Source organism: Carassius gibelio, chromosome B25, assembly GCF_023724105.1.
Source record: "Carassius gibelio isolate Cgi1373 ecotype wild population from Czech Republic chromosome B25, carGib1.2-hapl.c, whole genome shotgun sequence".
In the NCBI taxonomy this organism is placed as follows: domain Eukaryota; kingdom Metazoa; phylum Chordata; class Actinopteri; order Cypriniformes; family Cyprinidae; genus Carassius; species Carassius gibelio.
In genome coordinates, this window is record NC_068420.1 from 18026031 (window position 1) to 18048851 (window position 22821).

Genomic DNA, 22821 nt, shown 5'->3' on the forward strand with positions numbered 1-22821 from the left:
CTCAAGAGGCGGGTGGACAAACAAAAACCCACTAATTCTGACAAACTCCCAAGAAGTGATTATAAAAGAATGGGTTGCTATCAGTCAGGATTTGGCCCAGAAGTTGATTGAGAGCATGCACAGTTGAATTGCCGAAGTCCTGAAAAAGACGGGCCAACACTGCAAATACTGAATCTTTGCATAAACGTCATGTAATTGTCGATAAAGGCCTTTGAAATGTATGAAGTGCTTGTAATTATATTTCAGTACATCACAGAAACAACTGAAACAAAGATCTAAAAGCAGTTTAGCAGCAAACTTTTGGAAAACTATCATTTATGTCATTCTCAAAACTTTTGGCCATGACTGTAGTACATATATATATATATATATATATATATATATATATATATATATATATATATATATATATATATATATATTATATATTACAATTGTTTGATCAATTCATAATAGCACCATTCATACTTTCTCATATTTACAGTCATACTTTATTTAATTCCCCTTTCATCAACATGTATTAATTGCTCTTCTCTCCCCACGCAGAGCCAGGTGTGATCAGTAATCTCAAAATTACTGAAATCACAACATCATCTTTGTTTCTGACATGGGATGGACCAGTTGGAAATAGATCTTTCTTTAAAATTCAGTGGATTGGTGATGAAACAAATGGAAATTCAACAACTACAAACACTTCCTATAACATCACTGGTCTGACTGCTGGAGTCAATTACACATTAAACATCACAGCTGTTGCAGCAGATAACTCAACAGAAGGAGATTCAGTGGTTACCTCAAAATACACTAGTATGTTTTCCAATTAAATGTTTCCTAATTTTCTGGCCAGAAACTCATATTATTGACTTTAATTCCTTTCAAATATATATAAATCTTCACTACATTAGGATTTCAGGAGTCATATTTTAATTCCCGAATGTCTGTTATTTTCACTCACAGAGCCTGACGTCATAATGAACCTCACAGCTGTTAATATTAATAATATTATTATACAGTATACAATAATACAGTAACACATCCAAAGTGCACACACACGGCAGTGAACACACACAAACCATGAACACACACCCAGAGCAGTGGGCAGCCATTTATGCTGCAGCGCCCAAGGAGTAGTTGGCGTTCAGCAACAGCAATGTCTTAACACACCAGACTCACTGAGTTCTGGCATCATAACCAACTCATTTATTTTTATTTCCCCCACACAGAGCCAGATGTGATCAATGAACTCAAAGTGACTGCTGTCACAACATCATCTTTGCTTCTGACATGGCATGAACCAGCTGGAAATAGATATTTTTTTAGAATTCAATGGAATGAGAAAAAGATGGTTGATATAACTACTAACACTTCCTATAACATTATTGGTCTGTCTGCTGGAGTCAATTACACATTCTGCATCACTGCTGTGGCAGCAGATAACTCAACAGAAGGAGAAACTGTCTGCATCTCAGAATGTACCAGTATGTAGAATGATCAATATCTGTTCTCTTCCTCTTTGTGGAATTCTTGTACAAAACTCCCAGTAACTTTATATGTAATGTTCTGACTATCAGTGTTATCTCTATCAGAAAATTACATAAAACTTTTAATGTGTTTTTAAGATAATCTGTTGGATCTCTGTGTATACCAGCATATCATCTTTCTCATTAAGTGATTTGGATAATATTTAGAAACAAGGTTTTATTCTGATAACATTTTTAATACATTACTGCTTTTCTTCATCAGGAATGTGCTTAATAATGTAATAATAACACTTATCAAATTCTCATGTAGATTCCCCTCCGAATACCACTCCAATGATTGTTGGCATAGTTTTGGCAGTGATCGGTTTTCTCTTCATCATCACTCTCATTCTCTTCTTTTATTCAAGACGGTGAGTTGCCAGTGTCATCAGAGAAGTACATACTGAATATATTTCAAGATACAAAAGTCTTACAGATTCATTTGAGTAAATTTTTTTTATTACTCCCTGTTACAGACAAACCAAAAAACAATGTCCCGACATCCCTATACAAACCATTAGGTAACTTTGTTCGATGTATTTATAATGAAATATTCATTTGACAAAACTTAAAATTGTTAATGCATTATTTTTTCCTTCTATTTCCAGAAATAAAGTGTAAGTAACTGTTTTATTATCAATCTAATCATTTTTAATTTTGAAACATGATTCTTTACACATTATTGTATATTTTATACATTTTTATTATGGTACACAGTAATATTGGTTTGAGAATAGAAGATTATGAAGAGTACTTTAAGCAGAAACACAAGGATTCGAACTGTGGTTTTGCAGAAGAGTATGAGGTACACATGAGAAACACAAATGTGCATTCTTTTTATTTACACACTACTTCCAATGACAATATTATCAAAAAGTTTTACTCTGGACTTCATTTAGAAATTCATTAAGAAATTAGCATTTTCTAAACCTAGATCTAAAGTATTGCTGTGTTGTTGCAGGAGTTGAAAACTGTTGGAACGGCACAGTCGAAAAACATTGCCCTGGCTGTTGAAAACAAGCCAAAGAACCGTTACAGCAATGTGCTACCTTGTGAGTAGACCGACTGTTGGATGTTGTACTAAAATCACATTGTCACGTTGTCACATTGCGCAAAGTCAGATACAATTTCAGTTCATTTCCTGAGGTGCAGAGCCAAAGCACAACTAAAATAAAGTTATCCTGCAAAATGCATAGTTTATTTTGTTAACCACTAGAGGGCCAAAAGTTGCATGCTGTAGGTTTAAAGAAATAAACAAAAACAAAGATCAGAGAATGCATTATGGTTATCTAATCTAGACACAGGTGATAACAATCAGAAATAAAGAAAAATAAGAAATGAATGAACAGGAAATGTATACAGACAATAAGTGACAAAAATTTTCAAAATAAAAAAAGTGCTTGCAGTATAACAGAACATGATGGGTATGACACTCAGTGTTGGGAAGGCTATTTTGGAAATGTAATGTTACAGATAACAAATTATGATATGTGTGTATGTGAAAAAAAATTCAGATGTAACCTTGTTATTGTACCATACATTTGTCCTATCGTGTGACATAGTAAAAGAAATCTACAAAAACAAAAACATCTCAGGTTGTGAATGTAACCATGGTTCCCTGAGCAGGGAACGAGACACTGCGTCCTCTAGGGGGTGCTATGGGGGAACACCTCGTCGTGACTTGTGTCTGAAGCATACATTGAAAAACATTGTGTTGGCCGGCAGCAGCCCCTGACCTCACTAATGGTGCGACTATAATTAAGTGCCAGGAGAACACGTTATTCTCTTCTTCATCTGAAGCTTGTGTCCAAAGCATGGAAGGGAGCCAGAGGACGCAGTGTCTCGTTCCCTACTCAAGGAACCATGGTTACATTTGTAACCGGAAACGTTCACTTTCAAGGGATCTTTGAGCTGCATCCTCTAGGGGGTGCTATGCGGAACAGTATACCCATGCCGTCATGCTGCCAAAGTCCTAAGCTACATACTCAGTTTTTTATTTGTAAGGGCCTCACCCCGAGGTAGAGCTAAAGGCTTGGAATCAGTAAGGATTCCTTTAAAGGGATACGGCTAAGAACCCAGTATTTATACAAGGTCTTGCCTGTCACACAGGGGCTACCGTTAGCTCTCGCATAAACTTGCTGAAGGAGCTGTCTCAACAAATCCCTAGTAGCAACACCCTGTTTAAATAGGTATCCAAGGATACATAAATGGAGTGGCACCCAAGATGAATGCGGCTTTTACCACCTCAAGAAAGGGCATAAAGCAACCGTGCAAAGCCCTCACCATAAAGGATTTTAGAAAGAATGAAGAGCACTAGTGTGCGAGCTTACCACAATGTGGATTTCAGAAAGTGCGCAAAGACTTCACGTGGACACTTACCATAACATGGATTTTGAAATACTGTTCTAAGGAGGGGTTCCCATAGTACTCTGATCGAGCAGCTCATAGATGGAATGGTGCATCACAAACAATATATTTGAGAGTCATCAAATCTATCTGTGGGACTAATGCTGGAGCGCTCTGGGGAAAAACACAGAGAACTCAAAATATATGAGTTGGTAATAAGGCCAGAACTCAGTGAGTCTGGTGTCTTAAGATGTTGCTGTTGCTGTACGACAACTACTCCCTGGGCGCCACAGCATAAATGGCTACCCACTGCTCTGGGTGTGTGTTCATGGTTCATGGACATTCCTAACTGCTGCGTTCTGGTTTTCTGTGAGATGTGGTTACACTCAGAAGTACCTGATATGGCCATTACACCTCCTGGATTCTGCATTTTTCGTCATGACAGATCGCTGAACTCCGGTAACAGCAGAGGTGAAGGGGTGTGCTTTATGATTAACACTCGCTGGGGCACTGATTTTACAGTTTTATCTACACACTGCTCCCCTGAGATTGAACTGCTCTCCACTAAAGTGTGTCCCTTCTACCTCCCGCAGCAGTTTAATTCAATCATTCTTGCAGTTGTTTACATCCCGCCTCACGTGGACAAAACTAAAGCATTGGACAAACTTTACAGCACCATAAATGGATTTGTAATTGCTCATTCTGACTCTGCTTTCATCGTTGTTGGGGATTTTAACAGGGTAGATATATGGGGAATGTTCTTCCCAAATTCTACCAGCACATAAATTTCCCCACACGGGAAATCAAGACTTAAGATCACTGCTATTCAACACTAAAGAACAGTTACAAACCCCTCCCCCGTCCAGCATTCGGCAAATGTGACCACATTAGCATACTGCTGTTACCAGCCTACAGGAAAAAAACTGTTTCTAAAACAGTTTGCAAATGGAGTGAAGATGCCATCTCCACACTGCAGGAATGCTTTGAATCTACAGACCGGCAGATATTTCATGATGCAACAGGAGACAACATACAGTAATACACTGATTCTGTGATATGCTACATTAACAAATGCACAGAGGATGTTGTTAGAAAGAACTGAGCTCATCTTACCTGATGAGCTCAAAACATTCTATGATCGCTTTGAGACAGACAACACATTTCCTGCTGTGAAAATACCCGCTGGCATTGACACCTGCCTTTTGGTTCTAACTACACTCGAAGTGAGTAAGGCCTTCAAGAGAGTCAACGGCCGGAAAGTTCCAGGTCCAGATGGCATACACGGACGTGTCACAAGGGCCTGCGCTGTCCAGTTAGCAGATGTCTTCACCAACATCTTTAACCTCTGCTTGAGACTTACAGTGATCCCCACATGCTTCAAGCAAACCACCATCATCCCTATTCCCCCCCCAAAAAATCTCCTGCCTGAATGACTACTGCCCTGTAGCACTGACATCAGTCATCATCAACGGTTAGTAAAATCCCACATCTGCTCCTCCCTGCTTGACACCTTGGACCCATTACAATTTGCTCACCAGTCTAACAGATCCACTGATGACACTATTGCAATGGCCATGCACTCTTCCCTGCCCCACAGGGATAACTGCTCTGCTAAGCACAGCTCCAACATTATCCTCAAATTTGCTGACGATACAACTATCCTAGGACTCATCACTAAGGTCAATGAGACATCCTATAGAAATGAAGTTAATGCACTCACAGCATGGTGTGCTGATAACAATCTCTCTCTAAATGCCAGCAAGGCCAAGGAGATGATTGTGGACTACAGGAAGTCACAGAGGGAGGGTCATGTTTCCATTCACATCAATGGAGAGATAGTAGAGACAGTTAAGAGCTACAAGTTCCTTGGCATTCACATCTCTGAGGATCTTTCCTGGAGCCTATACTCAGAGACCATAGTGAGAACAGCCCGTCAGCGTCTCTACTTCCTATGGAGGCTAAATAGGTTTGGCATCTCCTCTAACGTTATGTAAAATTTCTACCACTGCACTATGATATGGCAACTGCTCTTCTTTGGACCGCAAAGCTTTCAGCAAGTGGTTAGAACAGCAGAGCTCAAAATTGAACATAAACTCCCAGCCTTACAGGACATCTATCAGACTCGCTGCTTGAGAAAGGCTCGCTGCATCATCAAGGACCACACTCACCCTGCTCATTACCATCTGGCAGATGCTTATGATCCATCCGATCATGCACAACCTGACTGAAGAACAGCTTCTGTCTTCAAGCCATCAGACTACTTAACAATCAGCTGTCCTCCATCTAAAAACCGTAATACATGCTGGTCTTATGTTTACTTTGTTTGTACTTGCACTGCCACTTTTTAATATTCCTGCGTGTTACCCTGTGACAATCTATAATGACATTTTGGACATTGCTCTACTCAGGAATACATCTGAATGTGTGCTGCTCTTAAGTTTATTTATTGCATCTGCACTGCCACTTTAATTTTCTTTCATGTAGCTCTGTGTCACTCTGCAATGACATTTTAAACACCGTTCTACCCCAGTAATCATATTAGTAAATCAGGACTACTTATGAACACTTTAACTCTTAACACTGACTACCTATATTGTATTTGCCACTGAAACTTATGTGTATATAATGCTCTGTCCATGTCTTTCTGTCTATGGGCACTGAAGTCACTCAAAAATCTCAGTGCTCTCCAGGTACGTCTATGTCTTTTATTTCTTGTTATTGTCACTGTACTATGAGTGAGCCTCGTCACAAGCATTTCAATCCCCAGTTTTCCCCAGTGTAAACTATGCAAATGACAAATAAATGCCTCTTGACTCTGGACTCCTTGACTCTTGATGAGAATGCTGCCCCTGTCTCAACGGAGGTACCGAAAAGTTCGGAAGATGAGACCGGAGCATTGAGAAGAAAGCCCCTTTCTTTCCTCCCCATGTCTGCCAGGTTCACCCACAGATGTCTCTCCGTTACCACCATGGCTACCATAGACCTATCCATGGCGGAGGCGGCCTGCTTGGTAGCATGGAGAGAGAGGTCTGTGGTGCGACGCAGCTTGACTACCTGAATGGCAAAGAGGGAGATTTAAGAGATGGTGTTTCCTCCACAGAGAGAGCTAGCCAGCAAATCTTCTACAGGGGGCACCCTGTCATAACCGTTTTCGTGCATCGCCCTCGATGTTAGCATAACTTGTATGCTGAAACCGATGGATGCGAGAAGAAAATAACTTCTGGAAAATAACTTCTAACTTCTGGATGTTGGAAGGCAAGAATGGAAGGCTCACTTGGGCTGGAGGGCTATGGTCAGACAAATAACGCTCATCGAGGTGACCTCGCGGCGTCACTTTGCTGGCCCGCTTCCATGGCAAGTCCAAATTTGCCGTGGCATGATCCATAATCTCTAACAGCTCCACATACGCAGGGCAGGAGGATTGATAAGGCTCAGCCTCAGCTTCTTCGCCACACTCAGACATCTCCTGCTCTTCCTGGGTCAACCCAGCAGAGCACTAACTTCAGAATCAGAAAGGGTTAATGACAACGCATCTTCCTCCTGCAGTTCACTCTCATCTGCCACCGAAGAGCACAAAAGGGAAAGTCCCTCTCTAAACTCCTCAGCGAGATCCACCTTCATCATAATGGAATAAATGTTTTTCTCTAATACACATTTAATGGCATCGTTTTATTCAATGATTTTTGAAACCTCCATTTGCCAGTTTAACAGCTGTGATTTTTTTCCTATAATCCTATAAAGGTTCTTTTTGACAATTCTTTTTAAGGTTTTCTGACCCCAAGACTCTGTTTTTGCAATTCTCCAGCTTTGGTCCTTGGAGAGTCTTTAGCCAATCAAACTCTCCTTATCACCGTGCATTAGGACCATATAGACATGCCCTCTTCCAGGCAGATTCGTAACATTTTCTGTTGATTGGAACCCCTTAATTATTGCCCTGATGGTGGATATGGGACTTTTCACTTATCTAGCTCTTTTCTTAAACCCACTTCACAAATTTGTGAAGCTCAATAATCTTTTGCATAACATCAGAAATATAGTCTTTGTTTTTTTTCTCATTGTGATGGATGATAAAGGGAATTTGGGCTTTGTTTTCCCTCCTCTTTATATTTCCGTGAAACAGGGAACCATGGCTGGATAATTTTATGTTTATAATCATGCTGGAGTGCTCAAAATTGTGAATATGAATGAGAATATATTTCAGAGATATTTTACTCATAAGAATTTCTCGGGGTGCCAATAATTGTGTCCAATGTGTATATGAGAAAAACATTTATTTTTATAACAATATTTCCCCCCATTTTAAATTATTATCATCCAATGTGTGTGTGTGTGTATATATATATATATATATATATATATATATATATATATATATGTATATATATATATATATATATATATATATATATATATATATATATATATATATATATTTTCTTCTTCTTAGCTGTCCATCGTGTTCGATGATAACGCTTGCTCCAGGGATAGGGATGGGGGGTGGGGGTTCAGCAACCTTGCCGCTGGTGCCACTTCTCATGGGCGTAAAGTCCGATCCTTGATCCGCACACTCGACCGCAGATGGAGCAGGGGAAACCAGATACCAGGGGGGTACCAGCCGCCCGTTGGTGTCTCTTGATTCGCCTCATGGATCGTTGGTCTTGGTTGGTTTGGTGTATTTGAGAGACCGCAGCAGCACAGGTGGCCTGCCAGGCTGATCGGTCAAGTGCCAGAGATTCTAGCTTCGTGAGGGGGATGTTTGCCCGCTTAAGGAGGTCCCTGGTATAGTCCTTAAAACGATGCTTTTGCCCTCCAGCGGAATGTTTCGCAACCACTAGTTGACTGTAAAGGACTTGGCGGGGCAGGCGATGTTCAGGCATGCGTATGGTGTGCCCTATCCAACGCAGATGTTTTCTGGCCACAGCAGCTTCCATACAGATTGAGTTGGTGTTGCTGAGGATGACTGTATGGGGGATTCGATCTTTCCAGGACAAGCTGAGGATTTTTTGTAAGCAGCGAATATGGAAGGCTTCTAGGTGGATGATGTGCTGGCGGTATGAGGTCCATGACTCTGCCCCATAAAGAAGAGTGGAGAGACATACCGCATTGTAAACAGCAACCTTGGTACTGACCTTCAGGTTACGATTTTCAAAAACCCTGCTGCGTAGGCGTCCAAAAGATGATGAGGCTTTATTTATCCGAGTGTGTATTTCTGTGTCAAGGGAGCTGCTTGAGGACAGAGTGGAGCCGAGGTAGGTGAAGTGGTCCACTGATTTAAGTGGAACACCATTTATGTGAAAACTGGGGGGTGTGGGAACGGGGGTGGTGAGATGGAACATGACCTCGGTTTTTTGAGTGTTAACCTGCAGGCCGAAAGATTGGTACAAACTGGATATGGTGTTAAGGGCGTACTGCATAGAGTCTGGGCTGTGGGCTAAGACTGCACAGTCATCAGCATACTGAAGCTCACAGATCTGGCGGGTCTTTGTCTTTGTGTGAGCTTGAAGCCGACGAATGTTGAAGAGGCTTCCGTCAAGTCGGTATTCCACATGGACACCGTCTTCATGTCCCAGGACACGGTGGAAAAGGCAGGTGATGGCAGAGAGGAGGATGTTAAAGAGCATCGGAGCCAGGACACAGCCTTGCTTCACCCCAACGTTTACCCCGAAAGACTCTGATTGGAGTTCTCCCATGAGGACTCTGGCTTTCATCCCGTCATGCAGCTGCTGTAGGATGCTGAGAAACTTGGGTGGTACCCCAATTTTGGTTAGGTATTTCCAGAGCAACTCACGGTTGATGGTGTCAAAGGCTTTGCTGAGATCGATGAAGGCTACGTAAAGGTCTTTGTGATGCTCTCGACTCTTCTCCAGCAGCTGCCTCAAGACAAAAACCATGTCTGTTGTGGATCTGGTCTTCCGGAAGCCACACTGCGTTTCCGGAAGCACAGCTTCCGAGATGTGCTCAACCAGTCTGCTGAGCATGATCTTGGCCAGTACTTTCCCTGCGATGGAGAGGAGAGATATCCCACGGCTGTTGCCACAGACTGCTCGGTCTCCTTTCTGCTTGTATATGACAACAATGTTAGCATCCTTCCAGTCCTGTGGGAGGGTCCCATGTTCCCAGATGTTTTGAATCAGGAGGTGCAGGCGACGCGTGAGGGTGTATCCTCCATGTTTGAAAACCTCTGCAGGGATTCCATCGGGTCCAGCGCTTTTGTTGTTTTTCAGACCTGAAATAGCTTGCCGGAGTTCTGAGAAAAGTGGTGGAGTATCCAGGTGCATGGTTGGTGGCAAGTCTGGCAGATTATCCAGGATGTGTTGGTCAACAGGGTTGGTGTGGTTGAAGAGATTCTCAGAGATTCTCTCTCTATATATATATATAGACACACACACACACACACACACACACACACACACATACAGGTGCTGGTCATATAATTAGAATATCATCAAAAAGTTGGTTTATTTCAATAATTCTATTCAAAAAGTGAAACTCACATACTTATGAATTTTGATGATTATAACTGACAACTAAGGAAAATCCCAAATTCAGGACGTTTGACACCTTGCACAAGGAGGGCAAGACACAAAAGGTCATTGCAAAAGAGTCTGGCTTATCACAGAGCTCTGTGTCCAAGCACATTAATAGAGAGGCGAAGGGAAGGAAAAGATGTGGTAGAAAAAAGTGCACAAGCAAAAGGAATAAATGTGAGGTTTGTGAGGTTTACCTGCACAGCACTACTCGCTGGTCTCCGTTACATATACATATATATATATATATATATATATATATATATATATATATATATATATATATATATATATATATATATATATATATATAAATCCTTTGTCTTTCTTTTATAAAATTTTGTTGTTTTGTAATTTATTGAACCATGCTTGAGCTAGTCACACCACAGGACAATTCTGAGAATTTCCAAAAAAAAAAAAAAAAAAACCCTTAATTTTTATCTTATGGGACAGTGATAATGCCATGACACATTTAGAATCCATTTCAATTTTGTCATTTAGTTACATGTAACTAGTTACTTCCCAACACTGATGATGCTACAATGTAACCTTAAATCTTATATAAAATCAGATGCATAATTTTGAGTTCTTAAATAATAACTACTTTCTGATACCAACTGAATGTCTGCCTCCATCAGATGATGCTTCAAGAGTGAAGTTATCAGTGTGTGGCAGTCCCTTTGATGATTACATCAATGCCAACTACATCCCAGTGAGTATATATAGTAAACAGAAGTGAACATTTCTGAAGCGTTTTTTTATTTATTTATTCTAAGCATTTCTTTCTTTCTTTCTTTCTTACTTTCTTTCTTTCTTTTCTTTTTTTTTTTTTGAACAGGGCTACAATTCAAGAAAAGAGTTTATAGCAGCTCAGGGTCCACTGCCCGTCACAGTGAATGAATTCTGGAGAATGGTCTGGGAGAAGAATGTCTTCACCATAGTGATGCTGACCAGATGCAATGAGATGGGACGAGTAAGTTTTCATAATGAAATATTAATATTTCTATTTAAAAATAATATATATTTTTATGGCATTTTATTCGATAGGACAGTAGTTAGACAGGACTCGAACTCGGGACGCCCAAAGCACAATGACGCTACATGTCGGCATGCTGCCTATATGAGGCTATGGTCACCAACCATTGTGACATATTACTAGTCACACTGAAAAGTGGTAAAATGTGAAAATGTAAATTGTAAAGATAACCAGCACTCTGTCATTTTCTCCAGGTGAAATGTGAAAAGTACTGGCCATCTGGGACTAATCATTATCAAAACATCTCTGTGACAACCACCTCAGAGATAGACCTGGAGAGCTGGACCATAAGAGACTTCAGAATCAAAAATGTAAAGTAACACTTCCTGCACCTGATATCTCCATTTATTCCTTCAGTAGTATACTGGAGTGATTTTCTTGTTTGTTATTTTTAAATCAGTAATATTTTACAATAATATGATGGATTATTCTTTAGGTAAAAACAGCAGAAACTCGCTACGTACGTCAGTTTCACTTCACGGCGTGGCCGGATCATGGAGTTCCACAGACTACTGAAGTCCTCATTGACTTCAGACACCTGGTCAGAGAACACATGGACCAATACTCACGCCACTCTCCAACTGTGGTTCATTGCAGGTAAGTTCCTATTAACAAGCATTCACAAACTGATATTACAATGCAAACATCAAATTTGCCAATTGTTAGTTTAAACTTATACTTTATTATTTGACCTCCATATTTTTTAGTGCCGGTGTGGGAAGAACAGGGACCTTCATCGCCATTGACCACCTGACCTTCCAGATTGAAAGAGACAGCATGGTGGACATCTATGGAATCGTTAATGATATGCGCATGCACAGGCCTCTTATGGTGCAGACTGAGGTAAGGTTTTCTGAGGATCAGTATTATGTTAAGCTTGTTCTTCCTCAAAAAAAAAAAAAAAAAAAAGAGGTTACAGTGAGGCACTTGAAAGAATGAAAGTAAATGCAGCCAGCTTTTACAGCAGAAATGTGAGGCTTATAATTTTGTAAAAGCACTTAATTTATTGTAAGAAAGCAGACAGAGCCAGATGATTCTTTACAACAGAGGGAGCAGAAAGGGCAACTGTGGCCTAATGGTTAGAAAGTTGGACTTGTAACCCGAAGGCTGCAGGTTCAAATCTCGGTGCTGGCAGAAGTGACCATAGATGATGAGGTGTAGGCAGTGGAAGGAGCTTTCCAGCAGCATGCATCATCTAAACATATTCCGGGTTAGCTAAATCACTAAAATACAATCTAGAGAAGAACAAGGGCAAACAGGCCTGGTGAAGGTTTGACACTGCAGAGGTATTTCATGTTGCAATGTGATGACCTGAAGCAAATGGTGGGACACTTAAAGCCAGTGGTGCTTACTTAAGTAGTGACCAGTTGCCAATATGATACTTCTGCTTGGCGGAAAGCAGGTTTTTTTTTTTTTTTTGAGCGGGGTGGTGCTGTTGATATGAATGCCATCTTTAGTTATAGGAAGGATTAAGCCGGTCAGATGGTGAGGGGGATGACAACGACCAGGGATGTCAAAATTCTGCAGGGCTGTGGCCCACCAGGAATTGAGTTTGACACCCCTTATCTAGACCAATGATGTATCCTATACCCAAATTATTCTGTTGAATGTATTGTATTATTTTAACTTTAAAGCTGTTTTAATAATCACTGTTGCTTTTTTGGAGGAAGAAAGAGGAACTCTCCTTATCAAGTCAAAATGATTTGCATTAATAACTTTATGAAACAAGAAATATCGATTGAGCTTAACTCAAGCTAAACCGAAAATATTTCTTTAAGATGACATTTACATAAAAACTAGTGTTGACATTTGTTCTGTGAAGAAACTGCCAAAGTAAGTTCTTATACTCAGACACTGTTTTTTCTTCTTTTTTTTCTGTTTTCTACAACAGGAGCAGTATGTTTACCTCCACCAATGTGCGTATGACATAATTCGATCAAGAACTGGAACCAATGTGGACTTAATTTACCAGAACGCAGAAGCTATCAGCATCTATCAGAATTTAGAATATCATAAATCATAAATGTCCATGGCCTCAAGATAGCCGTTGCCCAACAATCAGAGAAATTGAAGACTGCAGAAATTTAAGCATACTTTAAGTTTCACACACACACACACACACACACACACATATATATATATATATGCACACATCACTGGATGTAATTCCTTTCTTACAATACTCAAAGCTTTTGAGTAATATTTGAATTTTAATGAATACATTTAAAAGGTTACACTGGAAAAATACAGCCATTTTCTACGATAATAATTTAAAGTAAACAGCAAGTAATTGTATTTATGATATTTCAATCAAGAGAATTTCGATCAAGAGATCTTTATTTTTTTATCTTTATGTCCAAAAAGACATATTTGTATAATTTGACATAATATATTTAATGCAATATCAAACATCTGTACATTTTAGTACTGACATGATTGGGGGCCTTCTCAGGGTTTTAAAAAAAAAACATTTCAATGTTTATATCTTCAAAGCTATTTAGAGAAATATAATGTATCATGTTTTTTTTTTCTTTTTTTCTTTTTTTTTTAACACTCGAAGGCACTTCCAATCTATCAGTGTACACGATAAAAATGTTAATACTGTTTGCTGTTATAGTAATAATTAGACATGAAGAAAATAGGACGGTTATGGTACAGTTAACAATTATTATGTTGTAGATTTTGCAGTGTGCAAGAAGCTCAACCTGACCTGCTGTGCTGGATACGAGAATTTTCTTGGGAATTGTAATTTATGTTGCATTTTGTTTTTATTCAGTTAGTGTCAGCCTTTTAATTTGATAAGACAAGCAGCTTTGCATGATTGCTAATGGCTAACATAACCCAAATTATGTCTGAAATGTAACTGTAACTGTACATTAATGTCCTGTTTACTGCACATTTGTTTAAAAGCAATCACACTTTCAACTGGGCAGTTATTATAGTGAGCACATCTGGGAATAGCTACACTCTTTTTTTTCTTAATTTTATAAAGCACTGTTCAAGATATTTTTACTGTTGATACTTTTTTTATGATCAATACTTGGAATACTTTTATTTAATGTTTTATTTGTATTTGAACAACAGTGCACTAGCATCACTTTCAAACTGGAGACTTGATGAAAATCATTCTCACTTGTTTCTAGCTTCTGTAGCTTTTGTGAACTTATTTGTGTGTATGGATGCTATTAACAAAACTTATTTTATGTAGGAAGTATCTTTACTGTACCTCTTTTTGTTTTTATCAAATGATGATCCATTCTTTGGGAAGCTTCTGATAAAATGTCGGAAACAATGAACACAATGCATATAAAATAAATGAATTTTAAGTACTCTATTCAGTCAAACATTGTAATGAGAACTTACAGTTCATATCTCCACTAGACATCTGACTAAAACCAGAGGCCACATAACATTTGATGAGTAAAACTGAATTGATTTATTGTTATTTAACAAGTGCTCTGTGCATTTCTCTTGCATGTATGCTGTGAAGGCAGAATTATGGCATATGGCAGAATTTTTTTTATCCTTCTTCCACAAGAGAGCACCGAAGTATTCTGAAGGTATAAGATAATAATAATTATGGTAACTATAAATAAGAAACTATGAGGGGGAATCACATAAAATAAAATAAAGTAAAATATCTATTCTTAAATTTGGGCCTAGAGATGCAAAGTCATTCAAATTCAGATCTAAGAGATTGCAAAATAATGTATGTGTATTGTAAAACACACTCAGACAGATGGACAGAGTTCAACAACATTTCGGTTTTATTCCTGTGATCTGTAAATTGTATTTATGCAGGTAAGTAAATCAGGATTACAGCAGTTCAGAGTTAAGATGGTGAGGTAACTGGTGTTTACGGTCTTTGCAGGTGCTGAAGAGATGATAGTCTTCTTTTAGGTAAGTATCCAGGAAATGCCAGACACTGGGGGAACACAGGAGGAAAACTTTGGACAGAAACTCAGGAGATAGAGATACAAAGGTCTCAGACAACCCGTTCTCATCAATGTGTGTATAAATAACACAACTTTACACTTTCGAACTGTGTGAAATGCATACGCCAAAGTCCAATTTTGCGTGCATGATACGCCAATCCTTCCGATTAACTTCGGTGGAGAACAGATGGCTCTAAATACCATGCATCACCTTTAATGGCAATGATGTCACCGGCGAGGCTCAGTTCGCCCAGTTCACCAAGTTCACCTGCATCTGATGCGTGTACCGTTACATCGTCAAACAGGTAAGCAAGGGCAACAATCTGTTTTTTTTTTTTCGTAATGAGATCACGGTGTTAGCTGTATTGTTTTAATTATTTCAGTGTTTCTGTTACATGGGGTCATGTTTCAAAATGGCAGCGTAATGCGTTAAAATTGATTGTTTGTGGAACCGTGGGCTGCTCTGTTAGCACAGCTGGTTTCCTTTCATTGGTCACTTTGATGCTGCGGTGACTTCACCATATGGGAACACCTCTCTGTGTGACGAATGTCTGAAGACCTATACCTTCCCACCAATTACATTTACTAAATAGCGATTGGTACCGCCCTCCGCATGCGTACGCATACGATACTTGAGTGCTGTGTGTTATTTCGGTCAGATTTCATTCCCTTAATTTCTTTGCCCTAGGAAAGCATCTCACATTCTCAACAACTATTATATGAGTAGTGTTCAACTCCTCTTCACGGAGGCGATTAGTCAACCAAAGGTAAGGAGCCGTATAACAGATTTATCACGGGGTACACTCATGAGAGGTATGTTTTGTAGCCTCTCTGCATGTTTTCTCTATGATAGCCTGCCGTTAAAGTTCTGCGCTCGGGAGTATACATTTCTCTAACGCTTCTGCAGTTGCCGAGGCGCACCACGAGGTGGTGGTTTGGGGTAATGTGACAGCTTGGACTATAAGGACAGTGATGCGCTAGAGTTTTCTACATCGCTTGTTTTCCCCCCACTAATCAGCAAAATTGATTAACATATAATATGTTTATTTTGCCCACTGTGCCTTAGAACTCCAAGAACGGTCTGGCTGACACAAGAAGTTCTCTCCCCTTGAGTGGACAAGTCCTGGAAGCAGCCTTAATCGGCGTGCATCACGAATGTTGTGGATTCAACATTCATCATCAATCTGTGGATTCATCTGCTAGCAGGCTCTCCATGGGAGATTCCCCTCAGACAGGACAGCACGAGGAATGATTTGGCACCCAAGGCCAGACTTATGTAAGCTGTGGGCATGGTTCTTAGTGGGGTGCATTCATATGTCCCTCAGTTGAGACTACCAAGTCTATAATGAATAATAGCAGCTTCTATGAGATGTTTATATGCCTTTAAATGGAAACTTTTTACTGACTGGTGTGGAATTTGTAACATGGACCCAGTTTACTGCCCCGTGGATTCAGTACTGGAGTTTCTTCAAGATTGTTTTTCAGATGGAGCAACACCAGCCACTCTTAAAGTGTATGTGGCAGCCATTTCATCTAACCATGTATACAATCCCAATTCCAAAAAAGTTGGGACACTGTACAAATTGTAAATAAAAACAGAATGCAATGATGTGGAAGTTTCAAATTTCAATATTTTATTCAGAATACAACAAAGATGAGATATCAAATGTTTAATCTGAGAAAATGTATAATTTTAAGGGAAAAATAAGTTGATTTTAAATTTAATGGCATCAACACATCTCAAAAAAGTTGGTACAAGGCCATGTTTACCACTGTGTGGAATGCCCTCTTCTTTTTATAACATTCTGCAAACGTCTGGGGACTGAGGAGACAAGTTGCTCAAGTTTAGGAATAGGAATGTTGTCCCTTTCTTGTCTAATACAGGCATTCTAGATGCTCAGCTGTCTTAGGTCTTCTTTGTCGCATCATTCTCTATATGATGTGCCAAATGTTTTATATGGGTGAAAGATCTGGACCACAGGCTGGTAATTTCAGTACCCGGATCCTTCTTCTACTTAGCCATGATGTTGTAATTGATGTAGTATGTGATCTTGCATTGTCATGTTGGAAAATTCAAGGTCTTCCCTGAAAGAGACGACGTCTGGATGGGAGCATATGTTGTTCTAGAACTTGGATATACCTTTCAGCATTGATGGTGACTTTCCAGATGTGTCTGAATCATGTTTAGATATGGCTTTTTTTTAACCTATATTGGGATAGTGGATTGTGTTCAACGGCAATGTTTTCTGGAAGTATTCCTGAGCCCATGTTGTGATTTCCATTACAGTAGCATTCCTGTATGTGATGCAGTGCCGTCTAAGGGCCCGAAGATCACAGGCATCCTGGTGGTGGTGATGGCGCAGTGGATAAGACGCATGCCATTGGTCGGAGAGACCTGGGTTTGAATCCACTGGTTTACACCAATGTGTCCCTGAGCAAGACACTTAACCCCTATTTGCTCCAGAGGCGTGCGACCTCTGACATATATAGCAATTGTAAGTCGCTTTGGATAAAAGCGTCAGCTAAATGAATAAATGTAAATGCATCCAATATAGTCTTCCGGCTTTGACCCTTACGCACAGAAATTGTTCCAGATTCTCTGAATCTTTGGATGATATTATATAACTTCAAACTCTTTGCAATCCTTCCCTGAGAAACTATATTCTTATATTGCTCTACTATTTTTCTCCACAGCATTGGGGGAATTAGTGATCATCTGCCCATCTTGATTTCTGAGATACACTGCCACTATGAGAGGCTCTTTTTATACCCAATCATGTGGCCAATTGACCTAATAAGTAAAAAATTGGTACTCCAGCTGTTTCTTATATGTACATTTAACTTGATTGCAGAAAAAGGAACCAATGAGTCAATCGCTGGTTTGGGCACCTTAAAGAGTGTAAATAAATGAGTGGATTATGGTTTGTATACATGACCAATGGGTCCGACACGGATCCCACATACACCTCAAAATTTTGCAGGGTTCAAAACAAAACTAATGCTTCCTCCTCAGCCACATAATCATTTAATTAATAAGAAGAAAACTTTTTAGGAAAACAACTAACTGGACGGTGAATGCACACATCATCGGCCTGTAACAACTGGGGAGCTGCTAACACAGGAGCAGAAACAAGCAATGATTTAGCTGTCACAAAGGCTTCCTGGCAGACAGATGTCCAAACAAAAGCTGCTTTTGCTTTTGTTATTACAGTAGAAAAAATCCTACAGACTCCCTTATAGTAACCAACTAACCCCAAGAAACGCATTAATTCCTTCTTCATAGTAGGTGGCCTCAACCTTGGCCCGAACTGGCTGCACACAGCCCTGTCCCACCACCTTACCCAAGTAAGTCACAGTGGCCTTGGCAAACTCACATTTGGCCAAATTTACTGTTAAACCAGCCTCTCCAAAACGAGCAAACAGGTCTGCAATACGACTCAGGTGTTAGTCCCATAAATCACTGAAAAACCACCACATCATCTAAATAAACCGCAACTCTCTCCAACCCAACAGCAACCCTATTCAGAAGTTGCTGAAAGGTTGCAGGTGCATTTCGGAGACAAAAACTCATAACATTATAAGAAAATAACCCCTCAGATGTAATAAAGGCAGAAATCTCTTGAGCTCTTTGGGTTAACATAGCCTTTCAATAGCCCTAAAGCAGATCGAATTTACTAACAATATTTGCAGACCCAACCTGGTCAACACAATCCTCAATACGAGGAAATGGAAATGAGTCTGGCTTAGTCACTTAATTTATTTTACGATAGCCGGTGAAAAAAAAACGATAAGTTCCATCAGGCTTATTTACAAGCAAGCGGGGGAGGCCCAGCTAGAAGAAGATGGTTGTGCAATGTCGTTTTCCAGCATAGACTTAACTTCTGCCCTAGGATGCAAGAGTTTATTTGGGGACACCAAATAAAAATTTTGTCGAATAGGCTCAGCATCTCCAACATCATTATCATGCTCCAACCAGTAAATACATGAAGGTATATCACCAAATAAAGAGATATTTTTAAGAGTCCCATCCCAACAGTACCATATCATCTCGAAAAGAAACCAAGTGAACAGGTGAAGTATTCTCAAATATCAATACAGGTTTCACCTCCATCTTGGCATATAAGGTTTTGTGAGAACGGCAAAAATAAGGTTTCAACAAATTAATATGACACAAATGTTGACTTCATTTCTATCTGGGGTGGCAATCACATTAAAATCAGTTTAAATCATTAACTTGCTTAACCACCATAAAAGGATCTGTATACTGAGCTTGAAACGTTGAGCCCTCCATAGGTAACAAAGCCAACACTTGATCATCAGGCATAAATTGATGTTTATCAGTTTGCAGATCATAAAGAGACTTCATACATCTCTGTGAAGAACACAATTGTTATTTTTAGGACTAAACCCAGTACTTTCCTGACATACCTCACGTGCTGACAACATCAACTACGGCAATCCCTCCTCCCAATTACCCTCTTAAGCATCTGATTGAACCACTCCAAAGCCCCCTGGCTTTGGCCGTGATAAGCACTAGCTTTGTGTTTAATGTGCAGCAGCTACAAGACCTGAGAAAACAAGTGAGAAGTAAAATTAGAACCCTGATCTTCAGATACAATCTTCAGAATACCATAAACAGAAATGAACAGAGTCAAAGCTTTCACCAATGATTTTGCAGTGATCATATGGAGGGGCAGGGCCGTTGCTAGTGGGGTGAAAGGTGGTGACGATTATAGGGGCCCATGGCCGAGGTGGGGTCCACAGTGATCTCAACTGTTTAGCTGAGGCCAGTCTAAAAGGACGCTTAGGACAATTGACAGAACGCTGCTGGGTGTCGTAACGAAAGCTTATAATTTTCATGTGTTTTTAAAGGTGCCATATGCAAAAATTGATGCATGAAAAAAGAATGAGAAGAAATAAGGGCGATTATGTCATTCAAAAAATGTCAAGTTATAGTGCTGCAGAGATATCAACCTTAATTAGCATTAGCATTACTAGCCCCAGCCCGACAGGTGTCGTAATACCAGTTACGGCCATGGGAGGCGGTATGCGGGCAACATAACCACCAGCCAACCTGCAATACACGAATAACTCGCACGGCTTGTGGGCGTACCTGAACCTGATGTCAATCATGTGGAAAGTACAGCCCAGTACTTAATTTCAGTTCAGGGAAGAGAGAGAAAGGATGGTTCAAGCCCTTGGCAAGAGACCACCACCCGCTACAGGGAAACAACCGCGCTCGGAATCACAAATCAAATCCGATAAGAAAAGGAGCCGAACCAGAGTAAACATCGGCACTGCTTTTAATCGCTGGAGACAACTGATGGACCTGAAAGAAATGAGGTTCGACTCCAAACTTACAACATTTCTTTTGGATTGGTAAGTTAGATGCTGTTAGTATTTCGCTAGAAGTTTGTTTTATATGTTTGTGTATTTTTTTCGGGAAGTTATAACATAGAAATGTATCGAAGGCTGTTCGATCCGTGCTAATGTTAGCGATGGCTAACCGTAGCTGCGTTTAATAATTAGCTAGCTATAACTTAACGTTACCCATTTTATTATATCATAACTAACCTGCTCTGTCTAGTCTGTTGGTCTCCGTGTCCTCTTTGCTTCGTGGTTTTTCTGTGCGTGAAAAAATTGATGTGTGGTGTGAAAGCGTGTGAAAAGAGTCAATTGCGTGTGTCTCACGGTGAATGCTTGAGAGTTGGCAGCTCTGGTTACGTTGGTTGGCACTAGCTTGGTCAACATCAGCTGTCTGATGTTGACCAATGATGTTGACAGAATGCTGTCTGTCAAATTAATTTAATTCAAATAATGTGTATATACAACTCAAAATGTAATATGAACAAAACGAATAGGAACATGTTGACTGGTAAAGGTGAAGGGGAGTATCTTGAAGATGTCATGTTTCAAAATCACTTGACATCACCCAGTGTTCCTCTGGAGGCAAAACGTCCTCTTAGGCTTCGGCTATGGCTGTAGTGTTGTTGTGAAGGTAGGGGCGGAGCATAGAGACTATGCAGTTTCTTGTTTGTTACTAGTTTGTTTGTTTCTTGTTTGTCTACTGTTGTAGAGTAGACCAATTCACTTTATTGAGGCATACTGCCCCCATCTGGTATGGAATGTGGAGTATGACCTGATTTTTTTTTTGCCAAACATTACAGATGGCACCTTTAAGCCTTGTCACCTGCCAATTTAACCATTCAAAATCGTTTTAAGCATTCAAACACAAGACGCGGAAGAGCTCAAAAGAGTAGCTGGTTACTCGCACGCTGTGCTCGGTGCGAATGCGGAGAAAGAGCTGCGTCTTACAGACAGCAACACTGAACTGAGCTCTCTTCTGCGAAGTTCTCCTCGAAGTCCCTCCTGCACCTGAACAAACAAATACCAATCACAGTTTAAACAAACAGAAAAGGATGTGTAAGAGCCCAATTCAGCACCGCAGTGATCTGGTGTTGAGGGCTCACGAGAGGGGTCGCAAAACACTTGAACACCGAATTTGTCTGTTTTTGTCTGGATTTGTCTGTTTTTGCTCTTTTACGATAAATACATAAAAAATAGTCGAAATACCCATCTTGGAAAGTATGTTCAAAAAAACTATTGGTTATGTCTTAAGTGAAAGTGAACAATTGAGAAAAATATTTGATATGTTTTATATTGGATTCATTCATTGTTTCTTAAAGGGACCATGCCTAATTTAGCTACTAGCTGATGTATTGTTGATCCAAGAAAATTAAAGAAAGAAAATCACTCACTGCTCACAACTGAATTACTTTGTAGTTATAACAAGAATTAATGCGTAGTCAAACCAACAATTATTCAGACACCAGATATCTTTTTTTTTTTTTACTAGTTTTTACGTGCAGAACACTATAATGAATTTAAAAATAAATGTTCATACAGCGGATTACTAGTGAAACTGATAAAAATAAATGTAAAAAATATATTTCGGACCAAAAATTATTCAGACACTGACCTCACCATCTTTTGCTTATGTGTTTTTTTCCGAAATTGCTAATGCAACCTTGACACACCACAGACTGAACAAAATGAATCATTGCTTGGTAACTGGTCAACAAAGTTGACAGTTGTATTAAGTTTTCGGTTAATTTTAATCCATTACATATCTTTCTATCAAAGTTATCAGGATGATATTAGGATGATATTATGATATTAAGATTAATTTGTTCTGACAGTCTAACTCTGAGTTCTTGTCATATTTTATTACCATTTTCTAAACTAGAGCAAATAAACTGTGATAACCTGAGAAATGTTGAAGGTGTCTGAATAAATTTTAGTTTGACTGCATATTTAATTTTTAAAATGCTATTTTACATTTAATTATTCGGTTTCTGTACCTGGACACTTACAAACTTGAAAAAAACTTAAACACTGTGTAAATAGCACAAACAAAACAGAATGAACATACAAATTAAACACTTTCAAACAGGGTT

General features: G+C 39.5%; 2 protein-coding genes across 2 annotated transcripts in view; both read left to right on the forward strand.

Annotated features, from left to right (window-relative positions):
* LOC128014057 (tenascin-X) overlaps positions 1–22821 on the forward strand; it is a 196155-nt gene that overhangs the window by 87493 nt on the left and 85841 nt on the right. The gene's annotated exons all lie outside the window — the stretch shown is intronic.
* On the forward strand, positions 2137–14763 carry LOC128014216 (receptor-type tyrosine-protein phosphatase eta). Its single transcript, XM_052597606.1, has 7 exons — positions 2137–2325; positions 2482–2572; positions 11032–11105; positions 11232–11366; positions 11964–12026; positions 12137–12272; positions 13321–14763. Exons 1-6 carry the CDS (start codon positions 2185–2187, stop codon positions 12173–12175), a joined length of 543 nt encoding a protein of 180 aa, XP_052453566.1. The 5' UTR covers positions 2137–2184; the 3' UTR covers positions 12176–12272; positions 13321–14763.